At 30.2% G+C, this 18,734-nt stretch overlaps 1 protein-coding gene and 2 long non-coding RNA genes across 6 annotated transcripts in view; 2 read left to right on the top strand and 1 right to left on the bottom strand.

Annotated features, from left to right (window-relative positions):
• Window positions 1-17,527, bottom strand: part of LOC145037766 (carotenoid cleavage dioxygenase 7, chloroplastic-like) — a 22,935-nt gene extending 5,408 nt beyond the window's left edge. For 3 of the 4 annotated variants that reach the window (XM_078986481.1, XM_078986483.1, XM_078986484.1), the window contains exons 1-3: window positions 16,760-17,527; window positions 15,986-16,114; window positions 1,601-1,732 (exon numbers count right to left, since the gene is read on the bottom strand). In XM_078986481.1, the coding sequence (XP_078842607.1) occupies window positions 1,601-1,732; window positions 15,986-16,114; window positions 16,760-17,516 (1,018 nt within the window). In that variant the 5' untranslated portion in view covers window positions 17,517-17,527. The remainder of the gene's footprint in view (window positions 1-1,600; window positions 1,733-15,985; window positions 16,115-16,759) is intronic. The other variant, XM_078986482.1, reaches the window with a different exon arrangement.
• On the top strand, window positions 10,944-11,756 carry LOC145037767 (uncharacterized). The gene is made up of 3 exons (XR_013678966.1): window positions 10,944-11,242; window positions 11,316-11,457; window positions 11,543-11,756. It is a non-coding gene; the product is annotated as an uncharacterized LOC145037767 (long non-coding RNA).
• LOC145034129 (uncharacterized) lies at window positions 11,949-13,275 on the top strand. The gene is made up of 4 exons (XR_013677914.1): window positions 11,949-12,035; window positions 12,119-12,204; window positions 12,345-12,508; window positions 13,088-13,275. It is a non-coding gene; the product is annotated as an uncharacterized LOC145034129 (long non-coding RNA).
• Window positions 17,528-18,734: the final 1,207 nt, after the last annotated feature.

Here is an 18,734-nt window from a genome sequence, read left to right as displayed (position 1 = left end):
ATGATCCAAAAAGAGATATTTTAAAATATTTACAATTCAAAAAAATGTTATGATTTAACATGTTTATAGTCTTTAATTTCTTATGATCTAAAAATATTCTAAATATTTTCTTATCCTTAATTATGTATTTTATGATTTAAAATATATAATGATCCAAAACTTATTATTAACAAAAACTTATTTAATTAAATATATTATTGATCCAAAAGATCATGCGATTAAATACTGATACTATCCAACATACTATGATTCAAAATGATTTGATCCAAAATTATATGTTTTTATACAAAAAAACTAATTATACCAAAAATTTCTATTTTTTATCATCAATTAATAAACATTAACACTATTAAAAAAAAAATCATCAATTCAAATTTACACTGTAAATCTGCATTGTATATCTTTCAATTTTAACAATCAGAATGTGAATTTGAATTACTATTTCAACTATTTCATCATTCTGAAACTAATTTAGTGAAATTTACATATAAATTGAAATATATTTCCATATAATTTTATAATATTTTAATGTTTGATTACTCATAAATTAGTTTTATAAAATCAACAAATGGATTTATTATGAATTTGTACTGTATATAATTTGGTTTTGAAAATTTCATAATGTGAATCTAATTTAATGATTTTCACACTGTAAACCTAAGCAGATTCACAATGTGAATGTGAGCAGATTCACAATGTGAATCTGAACTAAAATAAATTGGTTTTGTAAAATCAACAAATGAATTTATTCACATCGTGAATTTAAACTGTATATAATTTAGTTTTCAAAATTCATAATTTCAATCTGACTTACTATTATTTACATTGTGAATCTGAGCAGATCTACAATGTAATTCTGAGCAGATGCACAATATAATTCTGAACTGAAAATTTAATTTTTTTTTTCATATCAATATGAATTTATGTTTAAAGAGTACCGAAAGAATATGATTTTGATATATTTATTAATTTTTTTCGATACCAAAAAAAGACTTTAATTTTTCAAAAACAATGAAAATAAAGTGAGCTTTTTTGGAAAAAGAAAGTTAATTTTTCATACATATCAGGATGGATATCTATAGAAATAAGATGAAAAATCATGAAATTTTGTATATTTGTTTTTTTTCAATAAAAAAAATGACCTAAAAAAGTAAATTAAAAAAAGAAACTGAATTTTGGTATAATCCGCTACATGCACGTGCATAGTAAAAATGTCTAGAACTCTTCTTTTTTTACGTTGATCCCTTTAAATTTCGATGTTTTAGATTGTTTAATTAGTTAATTCATTAATAATTATTCTCTATTGAATTTTTTGGTGTATATATGTAGCATAAAATTTAACATATTTGTTTTTTTTTTTTTTCGTAAAAAGTGTTAAAAATAAAGTATCAAACAATTGATTGCTGAACAGGTGTCGTTTATTGACGAATATTTTGTATTTTTATTATCCAACGCTTTACATTTTTTGATAAAATAAATATACTGTAACTTGTACGTTTTTATGACATAAAATAGACATCAATATTTTGTTTTGTATCTTATTATCACAAAAATCAAAAATTCTTTTTAAACCTGTTCGTATATCATGAAAGAAAATTACCAAGAATGTCAAGCTTGATGCGATTGCCAAATAATATATAATGAGAATCTGTGAAAGCCCAATCGTGAACCATGAGATGTTCGGGGATTCGAAATTCTTGCTTTTGTTGGATCTTGAAATTAGAATCAAATTCTGCAGGATAAATAAAATATTTCAATATACAAGCATCACAACTCTCTCAACTCTCTCTCTCTCTCTCTCTCTCTCTCTCTCTCTCTCTCTATATATATATATATATATATATATATATATATATATATATATATATATATATATATATATATATATATATATATATATATATATATATATATATATATATAAAACGCTAGGTTCAAATATTTAAAGTAATTATTGTGTTATTCTATGCATCAATGTGGATCAATCAAAATTAAATAATAAAATAAATAAATAAGGGTAATTTAGTAATTTGTTTAGTAAGTTCAAAAAATAATCATTATAATCATTGTATTGACTTATAACCTAAATAAATAAGCGTGTCTTCCTCAATTTCCTACCCGATAAAGCCCTAGCATCCTACAAGGTATTGACGCTTTCAAATCACAAAGAAGACCGAAGAAAACGAAGCTCACAGGCGGTGCATAGTCGGTCAATTCGCAAAGAGAGTAGTTTTCGGGTCGACGAAACCGAAGAGACTGGGGAGACGTGAAGAAACAACTGAGTTTTGCTTTTCTATTCTGGCTGCGAGGTGTGATGTCCAGCTTCGCAAGGAGCGGCAGTGGCAAGGCGAAACCTTTGCGACTTTGTATTCGATGGGAACAACAGAGAAGGAAGAAAACAAGGGGAAAGGCGGGGTTTGATGGCAACCATTTGTCGCAGGTGAGGACCTCGGTGGTGTTTGCTCGAAGATCACGATGTTTCCTTGTTTTGGCAGTTCCAAATCAACCACAGGTAAAAATTTCTTTTAGGATTTTGTTTGTTTGTTTGATAGAAATCGTTGGGGTGTTTAAGTTTGTTGGGAAATCAATGAAAATGAAGGGAATATGGGTTTGTTGATTCACAGGAAATGAAAAAGGAAGAAATTAGTTTTTTTTTTTTTTTTTTTTCTCTCCCTTCTAGCAGCTTTTAGCTGCGTCAACTTCTGTTTCTTAGAAGTAGTGATTTAGGGGTGGTGTATGTTTTGTGCTTTGATCGACAGAACAAGAAGAAAACACCACACTAGAGTGTGTGGTCGTTGCATAAGACGAAAAAGAAGGTGGAGGTGGGGTTGTCACAGTCGGTTGCTCCATCTAAAGGTAGAGATATTTTTTTGTTGTTTTTATGATTCCTTTGTATAATTTGAGTTAGGATGGAAGGTTATAAGAGTGTAAATCAATACTAGTATGGACATTCTTACTTCAAAGTAGAGCTACATATTTTATTTAGACTCAATTTAGCGTTTCTTGTCTTTTTGGGGTTTTAATACCCCTATCGTGTTAAAACTTAAAACTAGAGCTGCATATTTTATTTAGATAACATTTTTACTTCAAATTCATATATATATTTTGTTCTACTAGAAAAGAACTAACTGTTTTTGCTTTCTTTATGTTTACTCTGCCATGCAATATCAGGAGGCCAGGTGTATCCTGCCTAGGCAAATTTTTACTTGCATTTTGTATTTGACGATTACAGAATCTTGGAATAATGTTATTCATTTACGTGAAGGCTGATGTGGTATGGATAATTTCTGTATGTTGTTCATCCGAAATTGAAAGTTGTTTTGATGCACACCAAGCGCTCGCTAAGATGCTTCAACTGAATGGTATTTCTTCGTTTATAGTATTCCATCAAAAAGAATGTTTTTTTATGATAATCATGAACATATTCTATTAGAATTACCCAAATAATATTATTATTGGTAAATGAATTCCAATTATATCATAATGGAATCATGAATTCCAATTACGTTGGAATGAAATATGGATATTTTCTCACTAACTTATTCATCGGATTTGTTTCTACAGAAGCTGATGCTTGAAGAACAGACCACTAAATTTGAACGACGCCTCTTAGCAACATTATTCTTTTAGAATGTATTAGTGTATTTGTTAGATTTTGATGTTTTTTTCCAGATTTGAATTTTTTTTTTAGTTTTATTCTTTAACAATAAATGTAATTCTTTAGCAATTGTTACATGTATTCTATAAGAATTAATGTAATTTTTGTTTTAATTCTTCAATTGATGGTTCGAGAATTTTGTAATTCTACAAGAAATTTTTAAAGTCATGATCAAGAAATATGTTCAACAATATTTTTATAATTTTATGGTTCAAGAATATTTTTATTTTTGAACATACTCAAGCATATTCTGTCAGAATGTCCGAATTAAAAACCTTATAATCCGTAAAATCGGAATTTTAAAATTAATAGAATCTATGATCCCTTAAAATATGAAAATTTCCTTTATTAAATCTATGTTAATTGATTAAAATACCCTTCTAGTTAAATTAGATGATATTTTTTAATTATATTAAATTCAATAATATGTATTAATCACTTTCTTAAAATAAGTAAAATGATTGGCCCACATTTATGCATACAATAACACAATAATTACTTTGAATATAATAACCTAAGCCTATATATATATATATATATATATATATATATATATATATATATATATATATATATATATATATACATATATATATATATATATACACACACACACACACATATATACTAGGCGAATATCCACGCGTTGCGCAGAAAAAAATTATGAAGTTAAACTTTTGGTAATTATATGATATTGAATATATATTTAAGTTATTTATATTGGTTATAAGATAACAATTATTACATTTAACTGATGTAATATTATAATTAATTTGAACATTTGATAAAATAACACTTATTAAAATCAAATCATTTAATGGTCTTTATTAAAAATTTATTTGTGTATAATATTAATTATTTCTCAACTATTTTAATAAAACTACTATTATGATTTATCAAATTTTAAATTTTTTTGGCGATGTTTTAAGTTTATCAAGATGATTATTTAAACTATCAACCATTTTTTGTAATATAACATAACTTAATTTATAACTTGATACTATTCTATCAATTATTATTATTATTAGTATTACTATAAGTTAAATTGAAAACAACTTAATTGAATTTTGGTTATTACAAAAAGTAGTTTTTGGATATATTTTACTTAATACAACATTTAGATTTAGGTTCTTTTGAAATGATATTATTTAATATTTTTCTCTTAAATATTTTTCAAAATATATATTGAATTTTTTTTAAAAAAAATATTTGATATTTTACTTTAGGTTTTAAATTTTACATTATATTTTAATTTTATTTAATATATTAATATATATTATTCATTTAAAACTATATTAAAGTCAACAAATTAAGTACAGCTTCTTATAAGATAACAATTGTTACATTTAAATGATGTAATATTATAATTAATTTGAATAATAGATAAAATAATAGTTATTAAAATCAAATCATTTAATGGTCTCTATTCAAACTTTATGTGTTTAAAAATTAATTATTTCTCAACTATTTTAATTAACTATTGTTATAATCTATCAATTTCAATTTTTTTTTTTTCACAATGTTTTAATTTTACCTTGATGATTATTGAAATAATCAACCACTATTTGTAATATAATGTAACTTAATTTATAAGTTTACATAATTTTTAACTATTATTATTATTATTATTATTATTATTATTATTATTATTATTATAAATTAAATTGAAAACAACTTAAATTGAATATTATTTATTATAAAAAATAGTTTTTGGACATGTTTTAGTTAATTATATTTTTAGATTTAGCTTCTTTTACATTTATGTATTTAATACTTTTCTTTTAACTATTTTACAAAATATATAATGGTTTTTTAAACTTTATTTGATATTTTACTTTACGTTTTAAATTTTACACTATATTTGAAGTTTATTTTATATATTGATACATGTTATGCATTTAACATTATATTGAAGTCAATAAATTAAGTATATCATATTGATAATTCAAGAGGACTTCCATTTGTGACAATGTATATAACTAAGAACATATTTAAGTTAATATATTAAGTATATTATGTGGAAATATGAAGAGTTGGGAGTTTCAAATTGATGTGGTGAAATGAAAAATGTTTCCTTTATAATATAGTATGATATGATATATATATATATATATATATATATATATATATATATATATATATATATATATATATATATATATATATATATATATATATATATAGATTTATTAATGATTTTTAGGATTGGTTTTTTCACTTTGTTGTTCTGGATTTTTTTTTTCACTTTGCGTCAACTATCATACAAGGTGATCTTGTGTACACACTTGTTTAGGTTGTATAAAAAAGGGGTTAACAAAGATTCGCTTAATTAGTTGACTATGTATTAGGATAAGGATCTTTTGTAATATTCTATTGGCGTATTGAAAGTCCGTAAGTTTTGAAATTTTAATCGATTTTGTCCTTTCAATGATTTTAGATGCACTAATGTCTAATACTTTAGAAAACTTGTTCATTTTTCCTTTTTACCTCCTACAACAAGTCATCAGCTCCTTAGCTGATTAATTCTTCCTCCCTACTCTTTCTCCCTGTTTCTCTTAAGAAACTGCTGCTACCACCACCACCCTTTGCCCCCGGAAAATCGAAAAGCCCCCACCATTTTCGGATCTTCACATGCCGGTGGAACCACCTTCCCTCCACCATCAAATTCTACCTACTATCATTGTATTCTGACAACTAAACCTACCTATGCCACCCTCCTCATTCAGGCAGAAAACTAAAAACCCTACCCTTTTCAGATCTACATACACCAGTGAAACTGCCTTCCCCCACCATCAAACCCCACCAACCATCAATGTCTTCTGACCACCATAGCTACATGTACCACCTGCTCCCTCCATCAGAAAATCAAAAACACTAGCCTTTATGTTCATTGTAAACCCTAGCTGCCACCATCAATTGTTTGTCTTTTCATTTTTCAAAAAGTGTTGGTGGTTTAGATCAATATGACCAAAGGACTGTCTACTAATACAGAGGCGTGATGCTGGAAGTCGCGTAAGGTTTATTTCAGTTGTGAGCATGCATTATGTATATATAAGTTACATCGTATGAAATAGGTTGAAATTAAAGGATTTATATTAAATGTTTGATAATGATTTGATCGGTTTATAAGAGAAGGACTTGTGTGAACTTAAGTATATGATTTAGGAAGGTTCGTAAGGTTTAATCATGTATATGAATATGCACTTTAGGTGTGACATTGCATCCCGGGTATTATTCTTTTGAAGTTCCTCGTGTTTAAAAAACTTTGAGGCTTTGCACTTCCGCAGCGTGGTGGGTGGTTTACCACGATGTAGTGGTGCTACGTCACCATGACATGACATTCATTTATCGGCCACGACGCGATGTTGTAATGTGCATATAACCCTAAATTTCAGGCTTTTGACCCTATATCATGTATTTGTTTAATGATGTTAATTGTGGCTTAAGAACAAACGTAGATAGCTTTTTGTTTATTATGTATATAGTAATGGGTTCTAATGATGTATACGTGTGTATGTAAGTTTATGTTATATATAACTTGGTTAAAATGTAGCAATCAAAATATAATAAAATTGTGAAAAAACGAAACGAAAAAAATGACATTTGACCCTTGAAAAATAGAAAAATAAAAAAAGACCATAGATAATCTGTAGATAAATACCTACGGATTACCTTTATCTGTTGGTAATTCATAGGTATTTACCTACAGATTACCTACGATATCTTTTTATTTTTCTATTGTTTAAAGGTCAAATGTCGTTTTTTTCGTTTTTTTTTTCACAACATAATTATACTTTGGTTGTTTTTTTTCACCGAATTATACATTTGCATGTAAGTTTATGTTATGTATAACTTGGTGAAAATAAAGCAATCATATTTTCCAAATTAAATGCGAATTGTTTTATATATTTACAAATTTTATAGTAAATATTAAAGTTTAATAAATTTAAATTTTAGTAAATACTATATCGATGGGATTATATTCAATTACTCAATTTAAGTTATATTTTTATAAAGAATCAAAAGTGTAAAATATATCATTTATAAAAAATAGAATATTTATACACTATATTAATTATATTGAAAAAAAAACATAGCTGATAATTTTCAAATTATATTTACTTATAATACATCAATTTGCCAATTTGTTGATACCTACAAAATTCCTACGCAATCCTTATACCTAAAGAATTTCTACGCCTCTTAAAACCAAAATTCCCGCTTCACTGATCGTGCAACAAGCTCGTCGATCAAACTTACCCAAACAAAACCCTAGCTTACACGGGCAATATCCGAACCCTGCTGCAGCACACATCTGACGGTGATTCTCGACTGATACCTACATAGGCGACATTTTCAGGTAACCAGTTCGACTTCTGCAATTTCCAAACGATCGATCGGCGACCCACATTGACCAAAACGTTGTTGGTTTGCCCTTTAACCATCGATGTTGTACACCACCAACAACGCTGCCTCGTACCACCACCGTCGTTGTCCCACACCACCATTGGCGACACCCTAGGTATGTATTTCGATTTTAGTTTGTTCACAAGACTTCAAATTTTCAGAAATCTAGTTTGTATCTACTGTAAACATATTGTTGCATCAATTCTATGTTAAATAAGTTCTATGGATGAAAGTCTATCTTCATTTAGGGTTGCATATCATGTATATTTTAAATGTTGGTTTATTTCGGTCAATAATAAACAGTAAACATATTTTTTGCATCAACATATTGCAAGGAGTTTTGACCAAAAAATTAATTATTCTAGTCTTGCATGATATGAAAGGGGTATTAATCATGGGAATGCTAGCAAATAAAAGGCAATTTGGTAGTGGGCGGGCAGTTTGGGTATTTTAGCTTTTAAATCTGGTAGATAAGGATTATCTAGTAATTTTGTGTCTCTGGGTTATTTGCACATGACCATTTTTGCAGTTTGCTGTTTTCATAAATTTCCCAATATTCACAACTTTACTACATTGATATGTTTATTTGTTTACTGTAAAGTACATTGCTATGTTAATTTGTTTAGGGTTTAATTAAGTAGAATGATAGGTTAAATGTTGCTTATAGATCGCAATGACATCAAAATGAACCAATTTCAATACTCAGAGATAAATACTTTGTGGAATTGTTTAAATACAAAGTAAGTAAAACCAGTTCAATCGTACTTGTTAATGTTTGTGTTTTTTTCAACAAACATTTTGTGTATATGCTCTTTAATGTAGGTAACGAGGGACTTAACCGATGAAAATGCTAAATATTTAGAACCTTAAGTGAATGGCCCCTCGCAGGATGCTTGGTCTTACAATGACTACTTTGTAAATGGTTATAAGTTCCACAAACAAGAATATGGTAAAGGACATGAAATGAATAAATATGGACTATGTGTAAGGGGGGAGATGTATAATGGCGAACAATTAGACTACTACGGCTTATTGGATGAGATCCTAGAGATTGACTATTATGGCATTGGGCGCTCGACTGTTGTACTATTCAAATGCACTTGGTTTATTAGTATACGCAGTGTAGTAGCTAACAAAAATAAATTGGTTGATGTTAAACCTAAGTCTCGTATTCAAAGTAACAACCCTTTTTGTTTGGCATCACAAACGGAACAAGTATTTTATACACCATATCCTGCAGTGACAAAGGAAACAAAAGATCTGTGGGCGATTGTCAAGACAAAACCAAGAGGTGTATATGAAGTCATCGAAGCTGAAACAAAAGTTGCGCTTGATGGAAATACAGAAGCCAATGGATTCTTTCATCTTGATGAGCGGTTCGAGTTACCGCATGAAGTAAATGTTAGTGAACGTTTGAGCCGAGCCTCGAATATAACTAACTTTGAGCAAATATCTTCCGATGAGAGTGAAGGTTCTGAAGCGGAAAACCAAGAAGATGAGGATAGAGACGAACCAGTTTATTTTGACTGCTCTGATCCAGATGATGACAAATTTTAGGAACTTTGTTTTATGTTATATGGTATATGCACTTTAATATTTTTGTTATCACATTTTATTTTTGATTTATAATATGGTATGTGTACGCTAGTCTATTTGTTATTTTTCATTATCATCTAGTATATCTGACTATTTTTGTTCCATAAACGCAGAATGTCGGATAAATGCCTAACACGTAAAATTTTTCCGGTTGGTCCTCTATCGGGTCGTAGGCCATCCTCTTTGTGTGACCCTAGTGGCCTTCCATGCATCCCTCTTACATGTGGTTATGCACCAGGAGCCAGGTCATCACCTTTGTCTGACCCTAGTGGCCTTCCACACAATGCTCTTATAAGTGGTTTTGTATCAGGAGCCAGGTCATCGCCTTTGCCCGATACTAGTTGCCTTCCAAATAACATTTTTACGGGCAATTCTGTATCGACAGGTAGGTCATCTTCTGCCCTTAGTGGCCTTCAACACAACCATTTTTTGGTTGGTTCAACACCAAGAGCCAGGTCATCGCCTGACCCTAATTGTTGGATTAGGTGTCTAAGGTTATAACTATTTCTGGAATGTACTTGATCCGATTAGCATGGTCCATTTGGGTTGCATGGCATTATAGCACTTAGATAGACTAAATGAGAAAAATAACACTTATGGTTTATTAATATAATATAATTTCAAATATATTAATAATAGTATTTAATTAGTATTGATCACGAATTAGTTTAGAATTAATTTGGTGATCAAAAGGAGACTAATTAAATATATGGGGTTGATTGTGCAAATCATCCATTCTTTTATAGTGAGCTAATGATCCATGGTTTATCTAAAACCCATAAGGTGCTCCATGGATAGTCCATGGAGATTATCAACCTCTAAATCATGGAAAATGAAAATCCATGTCAATTAGGGTTTACATGTTGTAACCCTACTTGAGACATAACTATAAAAGGACCCCATGGGCTACCAAAATCAAAACTGTGTGTAGAACAAGAGGGCTAGCTGATTTTGAGTGATAGTGTACTACTCTCAAAGTTATTCCAAGAGTTGTGGTGTTGTGTGAAACATTTAAGGCATCAAACTTGAGGTGCTAGGCTCACAAGGTTCTCAAGTAATCCAAGCAACAAGAAAGGTATGTCCTCCTACTAGCTCTTATGTTTCAAAATTCCCCATGCCATGCTAGTTAGGTTAAGAACCTTAGAAAATCAAATTTGCATGTATCTTAGTAAAACATAGATCCAAGGTTTCTAGGGTTGCATGTACACTTTAGGAGTGTTAGAATGCTCAAAACCCTTCACTCATGGCCTTCCATGCATCACTTTTCCAGGTGGCCTTTCACTCACTTCAGTTAGGACGACAATGCCAGGATTCTTAGGGAGTAGTAGGATGGGTGCCATAAATACTCACATGGGCTTGACTGATGCTATAGCAGATATAGGGGTGGTAAAAAATGTTGGGAATGATATTACATATGGTTATGGGATGACAAGCAACAATGAAGAGCCTGAGCATGGGCAGGAAATCTATCCATGAGCCAGGGTTACCAATGGTTCAGACGCCCCATTACTCGGGTACATATGGTGGATCAAATGATGCAGATTCAAATGGCTCTCATATGCCATTTATCACATGCATGGGGTACAACTAAGTCTTTTTTTATTATTATTTTTTATTATTTTTATGATTGGTGATGTTATAATTATACTTATAGGGTTATTTCAATATGGAGGTTTGGGAGACAAAGAATTCGACGAACGATCTTAAAGATATTTTGGCAGTCTGTAAATGAACATTGGATTACTTATAAAAAAATTCGGAAGGAAGTTGTCACTAAAATGTTTGAGTGTTTCAGGGTAATGTATTAATTATTTATTTTTAATATCTATTTCTCATTCATTCTTATGTTGCATTTTTAACTTTTACTTATTTTTTTTACAGACTCAATATTGGTGGGATCCAAATGAAGAAAGGAGAAAAGAGCATTCGTGAAGGTTTTAAGAATACGTTGAAAGATCGCTTCAGGGATAGAATGAAGGATGCTAGGGAAGCATCGCCAAATTCTACACGAAAAGTTGAGCACATTATCGTATAGATTAATGATAACTTTAAGATTCTTGCAAATTACAATCCTGATGAAATATATAGAGATGTTTGGGGATGTTTGTGTAGGGTAAGCAATCTAATACATTATTGCTTATTTTGCTTTTATTTTATTCTATATTGTAATTATATATATATCTATATATCTATATATATATATATATATATATATATATATATATATATATATATATATATATATTAAAGAAATGAGACACAGATGAGTGGAAAAAGTTGTCCAAAAGTCGAAAAAAAACCGTAGCACTGATTCTAGGGGGCAGCCAGACATACAGGTGGTATCATTGGATTTGAGGAGCACCGTCTTAAATTGGTAAGTAATCATAATTATAGATTATAGTGATATATTTTTCTTTCAACGCTAATTGCATCAATTATGTTGTGTCGTTCATATAGAAAGAGTTGACGGGTGAAGACCCCTCATTCATTGATCTTTATTATAAGACACATCTTACCGCCGAATCAAAGAAAATATATTTTGGGTAAGTAAAGAGGTGCTAGTGGATTTTGTGAATGAGACATCTAGGGTGATACTAAGTTGTATTTATGTTTTTATATATTTACTAATATTAGTTTTTATTTTTTAGTGCAATGAGAAAAGCATTCTTTTGGTATATTGTAGGAATCATATAACAAAGCTCTATCTCAAAAATATGGTGATGATCCGACTCAACATAATGTGAATGATCCTGAATTGTGGACCCAAACACAGTTGCTTAGGAAAGGCGGGAAACAAAAGGTCCTATCTATGGGCAGGATCCTCAGATCTTCACTTTTTGATGACGGGTGCATATTTTTCTAAGTCAACTTCAGCTTCTGTTGACTTTGCAAAGTCACGATAGGCGATACAAGTATTTGCATAATATATTATAGATAAAAAAAATTAATTAAAGAGGTAGTTAATATTGATGAAAAAATATGTTGATATTGGTAAAGTACATTGCTAATATAGGTGAAAATTGAAATATGTTGCCATTATTAATATTAGGTAAAGTGCATTTGTATTATGGTTGAAAATGATACTATGTTGCTATTATTAAATTAGGTAAAACATAATGATATAATGGGTGAAAATTATAGTATGTTGCTATTATTGATATTAGGTAAAGTAAATTGTTGTTATTGATAATAATTTAAGTACATTGATATTATGGATTGAAAACGTAAAGTACAATGGTATAATGGATAAAAATATAGTATTTTATTATTATGCATATTAAAAGTTATTATTATGGATATTAAAAACAATGTACATTATTATGAGTAGTGTGTTATTATTTTGAATTAAAAGTAAAGTACATTGCTATCATGGTTTAAAGTTGAATTACCTTTACCAACTGCATGTGGTTGTCTTGCTATTTTTAGGTAAATGAGTTGCGACAACAAGTGTCACACATGCAACAAACCATGGATGAAAAGCAAAGTCAAATGGATTTGCAAATGGAACAAATGAAAAATGAAATGGAATTGCAAGTGCAACGACAATTGGCGGCATGTATGAAACAAATCAATCCGTCCGGTAATCCACAAAGTAGTTCTTAGTTTTTGTTTTAAAACACTTAATGAATGTTATGTTAATGACTAGTTCTTAGCTTTTGTCATGGTATTGTAATGGTATTTTGAGTATTTGAATGTATGAATGATATGTTATTGACTATTTTAATGTTAATGAATGTAATGGTATTTGACTATTATTTTAATTATTTTTTGGTTTTTTTAAGCGGAAAATTTGGATATTTTTTAAATTATAAATTTAATATAGCAATAGATTTTTGACTGAATTGTTGGAAATAAATATTATGTAGGTATTATGAATTTAATATAGCAATAAAAAAGGTAAAAACTCATAGAAAATTTATAGGAAATAAATATTCTATAGGAAATAAAATACAATAAAGTCTGTAGGTAATTTGTAGCAAAAGCAGTTGGTAGGTATTCCGTAGGAAAAGATGTTGGTAGATATTCTGTAGGAGAAGTAGTTGGTAGGCATTATGTAGGAAAATCGGTTTGTAGGAAAATAATATGTATGTATTTTGTAGGTGTTACGGAGGTAAATAACCCATAGATAATCTGTAGGTACTCCGTAGTTAACGTCTTCCGTAGGTATTCCGTAGTTAAATTTGTAACATAATACTCCATAGGAAATGCGTGGGAAAGTTTGTAGCTAATTTGTAGGAAAAAATTACCCACGAGGGTTTTTTCCTAGAACCCATTTTTTGTAGGAAATCAGTAGGTAACGCCTTGTTCCTCCGGATTTCCTACCAATACTACTGTAGGTAATTACTTAGTTTTCTAGTAGTGACTCTCTAGACCTTTGTAAATCTTCTCAACCAGATCTTGGTGGTTCTTTTTCTTTTAGGACTTGAGTTTAAGCTAGTTTTGGTACATTTGATGAGTTTTGAGTGAGTGGTTGAAATAAAGCTTGCAACTTTATTGATCTCAGATGTCATTAGAGCATCATATGTTTTAGATTTGAACTCCTAAGTTGTGTTGATTCCATGCATGGGGTTTTGACCCCCCTTTAGCACCATTTTGACCTAATTTGGTGTATGTCATGCATTGGATATACATATCCATAAAGTTAGGATTTTTATGGACCATTATGGTGCCATGAAGTTCTGTAAAGTATTAGTAGTGGACTTAACATATTAAATGCTTAATATGGACTTACATCTGCCATCGTGACCACGATGTGGTCTAGTGCTGACCACGACGCAGTGGGCAAATCCATCATGTTTTCTATTTGAGCTAGACCACTTCTATTTGAGCTAGACCACGACATGGCCAAGGTATTGCCATGATGCGTGGTTTGTATGGTTGACTTTGACCATTGGCCATTGACTTTCTGACCAACCTTTATGTTTTACGAGTTGTGGTGTGAATATACTTCGACTCAGAGGTGAGTCTTCTCACTATACCATGTAGGATGCTAGAATGTCTTTGTGACTCTTTCATGTATGTTAGATGGGGCCCGTTATGTATGTAGGTCGAGGTTCATTGGGTGGGACCCGTTATGCAGATTGGGAGAGGCTTGTTAGGTGGGACCCGATATTATTATTAGGCGAGGCTTGTTTATACACTTGCTGGCTTGGGCCCATTATATGTATGTTATATGTGGTATTTTTGAAAACTTATTAAGCTTTGTGCTTAAAATTTTATGTTTTAAATGTTTCGGGTACTTCTTGTAGCAAGGTAAGTGCCATGCTTGGTTGCACCGCACCAATGGAGATTCCCGCACTATCTTTTTTGATGTTTATCACTTTGATGTTTTGAAATTATAACTTATTACTTTGATTGTCTTTTAAGTAAATGGATTTGAATGGTTTTAGTTTATTTTGAAATTAAAAAGTTTACTCTACATTTTTGGGACGTTACAGTAAGAATACATGTAATTCATAAAAAGCATGTGAAAAATGAAAAGTTTTATGTATATTTTGTTTAATGTCATATATTCCGGTATCAGTTACGAAGAACTAGTGTAGATGGAGAGTAGCAAAAAACTTATGAAGAACTAGACATAGTTTCTTATTTGTGTATGTATTACTTCTTTACTATGATTTTTCATGTTAGCAGTAATACACCCCCTTGGCACGTTTTGAAACAAAAAGTAGCCTGTTTTGATTTTTGTTGGATCATATTTTACTTTGGCTAAAATAGTAATAATGTTTTCAAAACCATAATATTTGATTTAATGAAATTTTTTAGGTGTTACAAAGCAGATCTACAAAACCACTTGACTTTAAAAAACGACCATGTTCCTCCGAACCCCAACATGAATCGAAATTAGCATTAGTGATTTGGGTAAAAGAGAGAGTTGGAATAGAATTAGAGAATGTAGAATGTTGGTATAGTTTTTCAAGTGGTTGATATTGTTAAAGAAAACTAGTCGTTCAAAGAGGGTTGAGATAGATGTGAACCCGATCATACCTTATCTTGTTGATGTACCTATTCTAGAAGTAAGTAAAAAGGAAAATTCAATTATAAAAGTCAAATTCACAAAGATTTTAAGAACGGATGAGTTTTTTAAAAACAATTGTAGTGGAGCCTAAAGAGATAGGAGTCACCTATTATTCTAAATGAGTTTTCTTTGGATCGACCAACCGACCTCTCAGATATTGGAATAATTTCAAGTTTCAATTTCTATTTTGTTTATGAACTCAAACTTATAATCCTACACGATTCATGACTAATGAACTAGATCCAGGCTTTTTCAAGTTCCATTTCAAGTAATTATGATATAATTATTTTTATTTAGACACGTACCATAAAAGGTGAAGGTACTGCGTGGGAGGAGCAGATCCTCTGCGTTGCATGCCAACATAAGCAGCGTATTCCTGGATGCATCAATCTTATAATGAGCCAATAATCGTTTTGCAGGCATCTTAAAAACCCCTGCACGTATGCCACAAAAATCAAAATACATATTAATATATGTTTTTTTAATAATAACTAGGAGAAGCTTTGCACTTTAGTGCGAGCAAGGGAGGTTAGTGTACGCATAGAATAATGTTTACCAACACAATCATTTTATAATTTTTATAAAGAAAATTTGCATACATACCTTCAAAGTAGGAAGTTATAAAGAGTAGGGATCAGAAGATGCAAATCTCAAAAATATGGGGCCATCACACCAATTTAGTAAAGAGTAGGGACCAGAAGTGGTAAATCTTGAAAATATGGTGGCAAATTTCGGAGAGAACAATACTATACTGTTCCTCAATGTTATGGGAATTAATGGTATATAATAATAATAATAATAAATCTTGCAACTAACAGCACTTTGTTCGCACACATAAAGCAAGAATAATCTTAATAAATAACGTTGATACTATTTCAAGAATTATAAAATCTTCCAAGTTAATTTAATAATGTTTAACGATAGTTTATTAATTTAAATAAAAACATGGAATCATATTGTAGTACTTTTGTTTAAATAATAAGAAATTTTCAAATCAACAACACTTTATTCGGACACATTAGATGACAATAATTTCAATAAAAGTTATAATCATAATTAAAAAGTAAAAGAATCCCTACCATACAATATCGGCTTCACAATGCTTGAAACTAAATCCAAGATAATCTCACCACCATCCACTGTATCCCGAACGTTGGTTGATGGCATTGGTAAACAATCAGAATCGTTGATCAAATCAAATTCTCCGATCGTATCTAACGACATAGATTGAATCTCATGCGGTGGGCCACCTTCCCACAAACAGAACAACCTATCATTCCATCTCAATACATTTGTGTTTGCCACATTTTTCATAACTGTAGTGTCCCCAAATTTTCTCTTGTTCTTTAAAGTAGAGAATGAGCCCCGGTGATTAAACCCCCACTTACCAGTATCACGATCATGTTCCTTCACCTGAGCTGTGGTCTTAACGTATTTAGCCATGAATGTGACCTCACCTTTGGCCCCATCAAATGTAAATGCTCTAAGATAGCCATGACCATCAAATGGGTGCACTGATGAGCCGTGGTCATCCTTAAACATTCCTGGTCCCGTCAGATAGTATGTCCCCTGTGGGAAATCTGACGGGATTGATCCCTCAACGATACGTAAATTAATGGGATTATCAGTTTCTGAACGCTGGGACATGAATAGAAACTGATAATCCCAGTAAGCTGATATTTTTTCATCTTGAGATGAAATTGATAGTTGTTGACTTGGTGTAGATGTAGAAATGTCTTGAGGAACTCGATCAGGGAATGAGACTGACCGTACCGGTGGTAATTTGAAGGAGGGCCATGGCTTGAATGGGAGGAAATTGAGTGCTTTGGCCTGCATTATGTGGAGGGTGGTGGAGTAGTAATGGTGTGAGATCTACTTATAGAAAGACAAAATGGAAATGACATTAGTGCCCTTTTTTGTTTTACTTACTTACTTTAAATAAAGTATGTTTTATATCAACGGCACCATGAAAGCTTTTATTTTTATGGGTTGGGTTGATCTCATCAAAAAAAAAATGTAATTAACTTTTTATATATTTTAATTTTTTTTTTTACATTAATATATTAAATATATTGATTAGGTTACTGTTAAATATGTCTGCATTTGTTTTTTTAAGTCGTTTATATTTTAATAGTATTCGATAGGCCGGTTATTATTTTATTTTTTGTTCTCATACACTATTATAGGGCATCCTAAACAAGTTAATCTATCAGATAATATATATACATAAATAATGAATAAAATATCGCCATATTAAATGTTACAATGGATGATAGGAAAGATTCACAAAACTGGTTAAAATCTATCCTAATGGTGTTATGAAACATAAAAAGTTATTCAGTCCAATTAAAGAGTAATTGATCTAAACAATAAACTATTTACTATTTCTTGTTATTGTATGTCATGAACCTATATTGTCCTTTGATAGTTGTTGATTGACTTATAGTTAATTGAGTTAGAAATGATAATTGAGTTTATGTTGTTTGATTATTTTTTTTATTTCATTAACTGATTGTGCTTAGTGATGAAAATGACCATATTACCCTTATGTTGTCTTTTGTGTGGATAAAATAATTATAAAAATACAAACTATCACATAAAATCCAAATTAAACATACATCATTTAAAATTCAAATACAAAGTGTCATATAAAATCCAAATACAAATTGTCATACAAAATCAAAAAAATACATAATAAATTGCTTACAAACTTTCAACAATTTCATACAACATTTTATACAACAAATTCTGATTTCATACGAATATCATATAAACTTTCAACACTTTTTGATTTCATGAGAATATAATTGATTTCGTAAGCATATAAACTTTCAACAATTATGATTTCATATAAGTATCGTAAGAACAAAATCTGATTTCACAGCATAGCAATCAAGTTATTTGAGAAAAAAACATAAATCAGTGTGCATATCTGTGGAAGGCCGTCATAAGATGATAAACAGAGGCGGGGGTGATGGAGTCACTGGAAGAGGCCGAGGAACACTGGAGATATAGAAGTGATGAAGGAAGCGAAAAAAAAAATCAGATTTCTTC

The sequence above is a fragment of the Lactuca saligna genome, chromosome 3, assembly GCF_052625555.1.
Source record: "Lactuca saligna cultivar CGN05327 chromosome 3, ASM5262555v1, whole genome shotgun sequence".
Classification (NCBI taxonomy): domain Eukaryota; kingdom Viridiplantae; phylum Streptophyta; class Magnoliopsida; order Asterales; family Asteraceae; genus Lactuca; species Lactuca saligna.
Note: the sequence above shows the minus strand (reverse complement) of the source record. Positions and strands in the feature narration are given on the sequence as shown.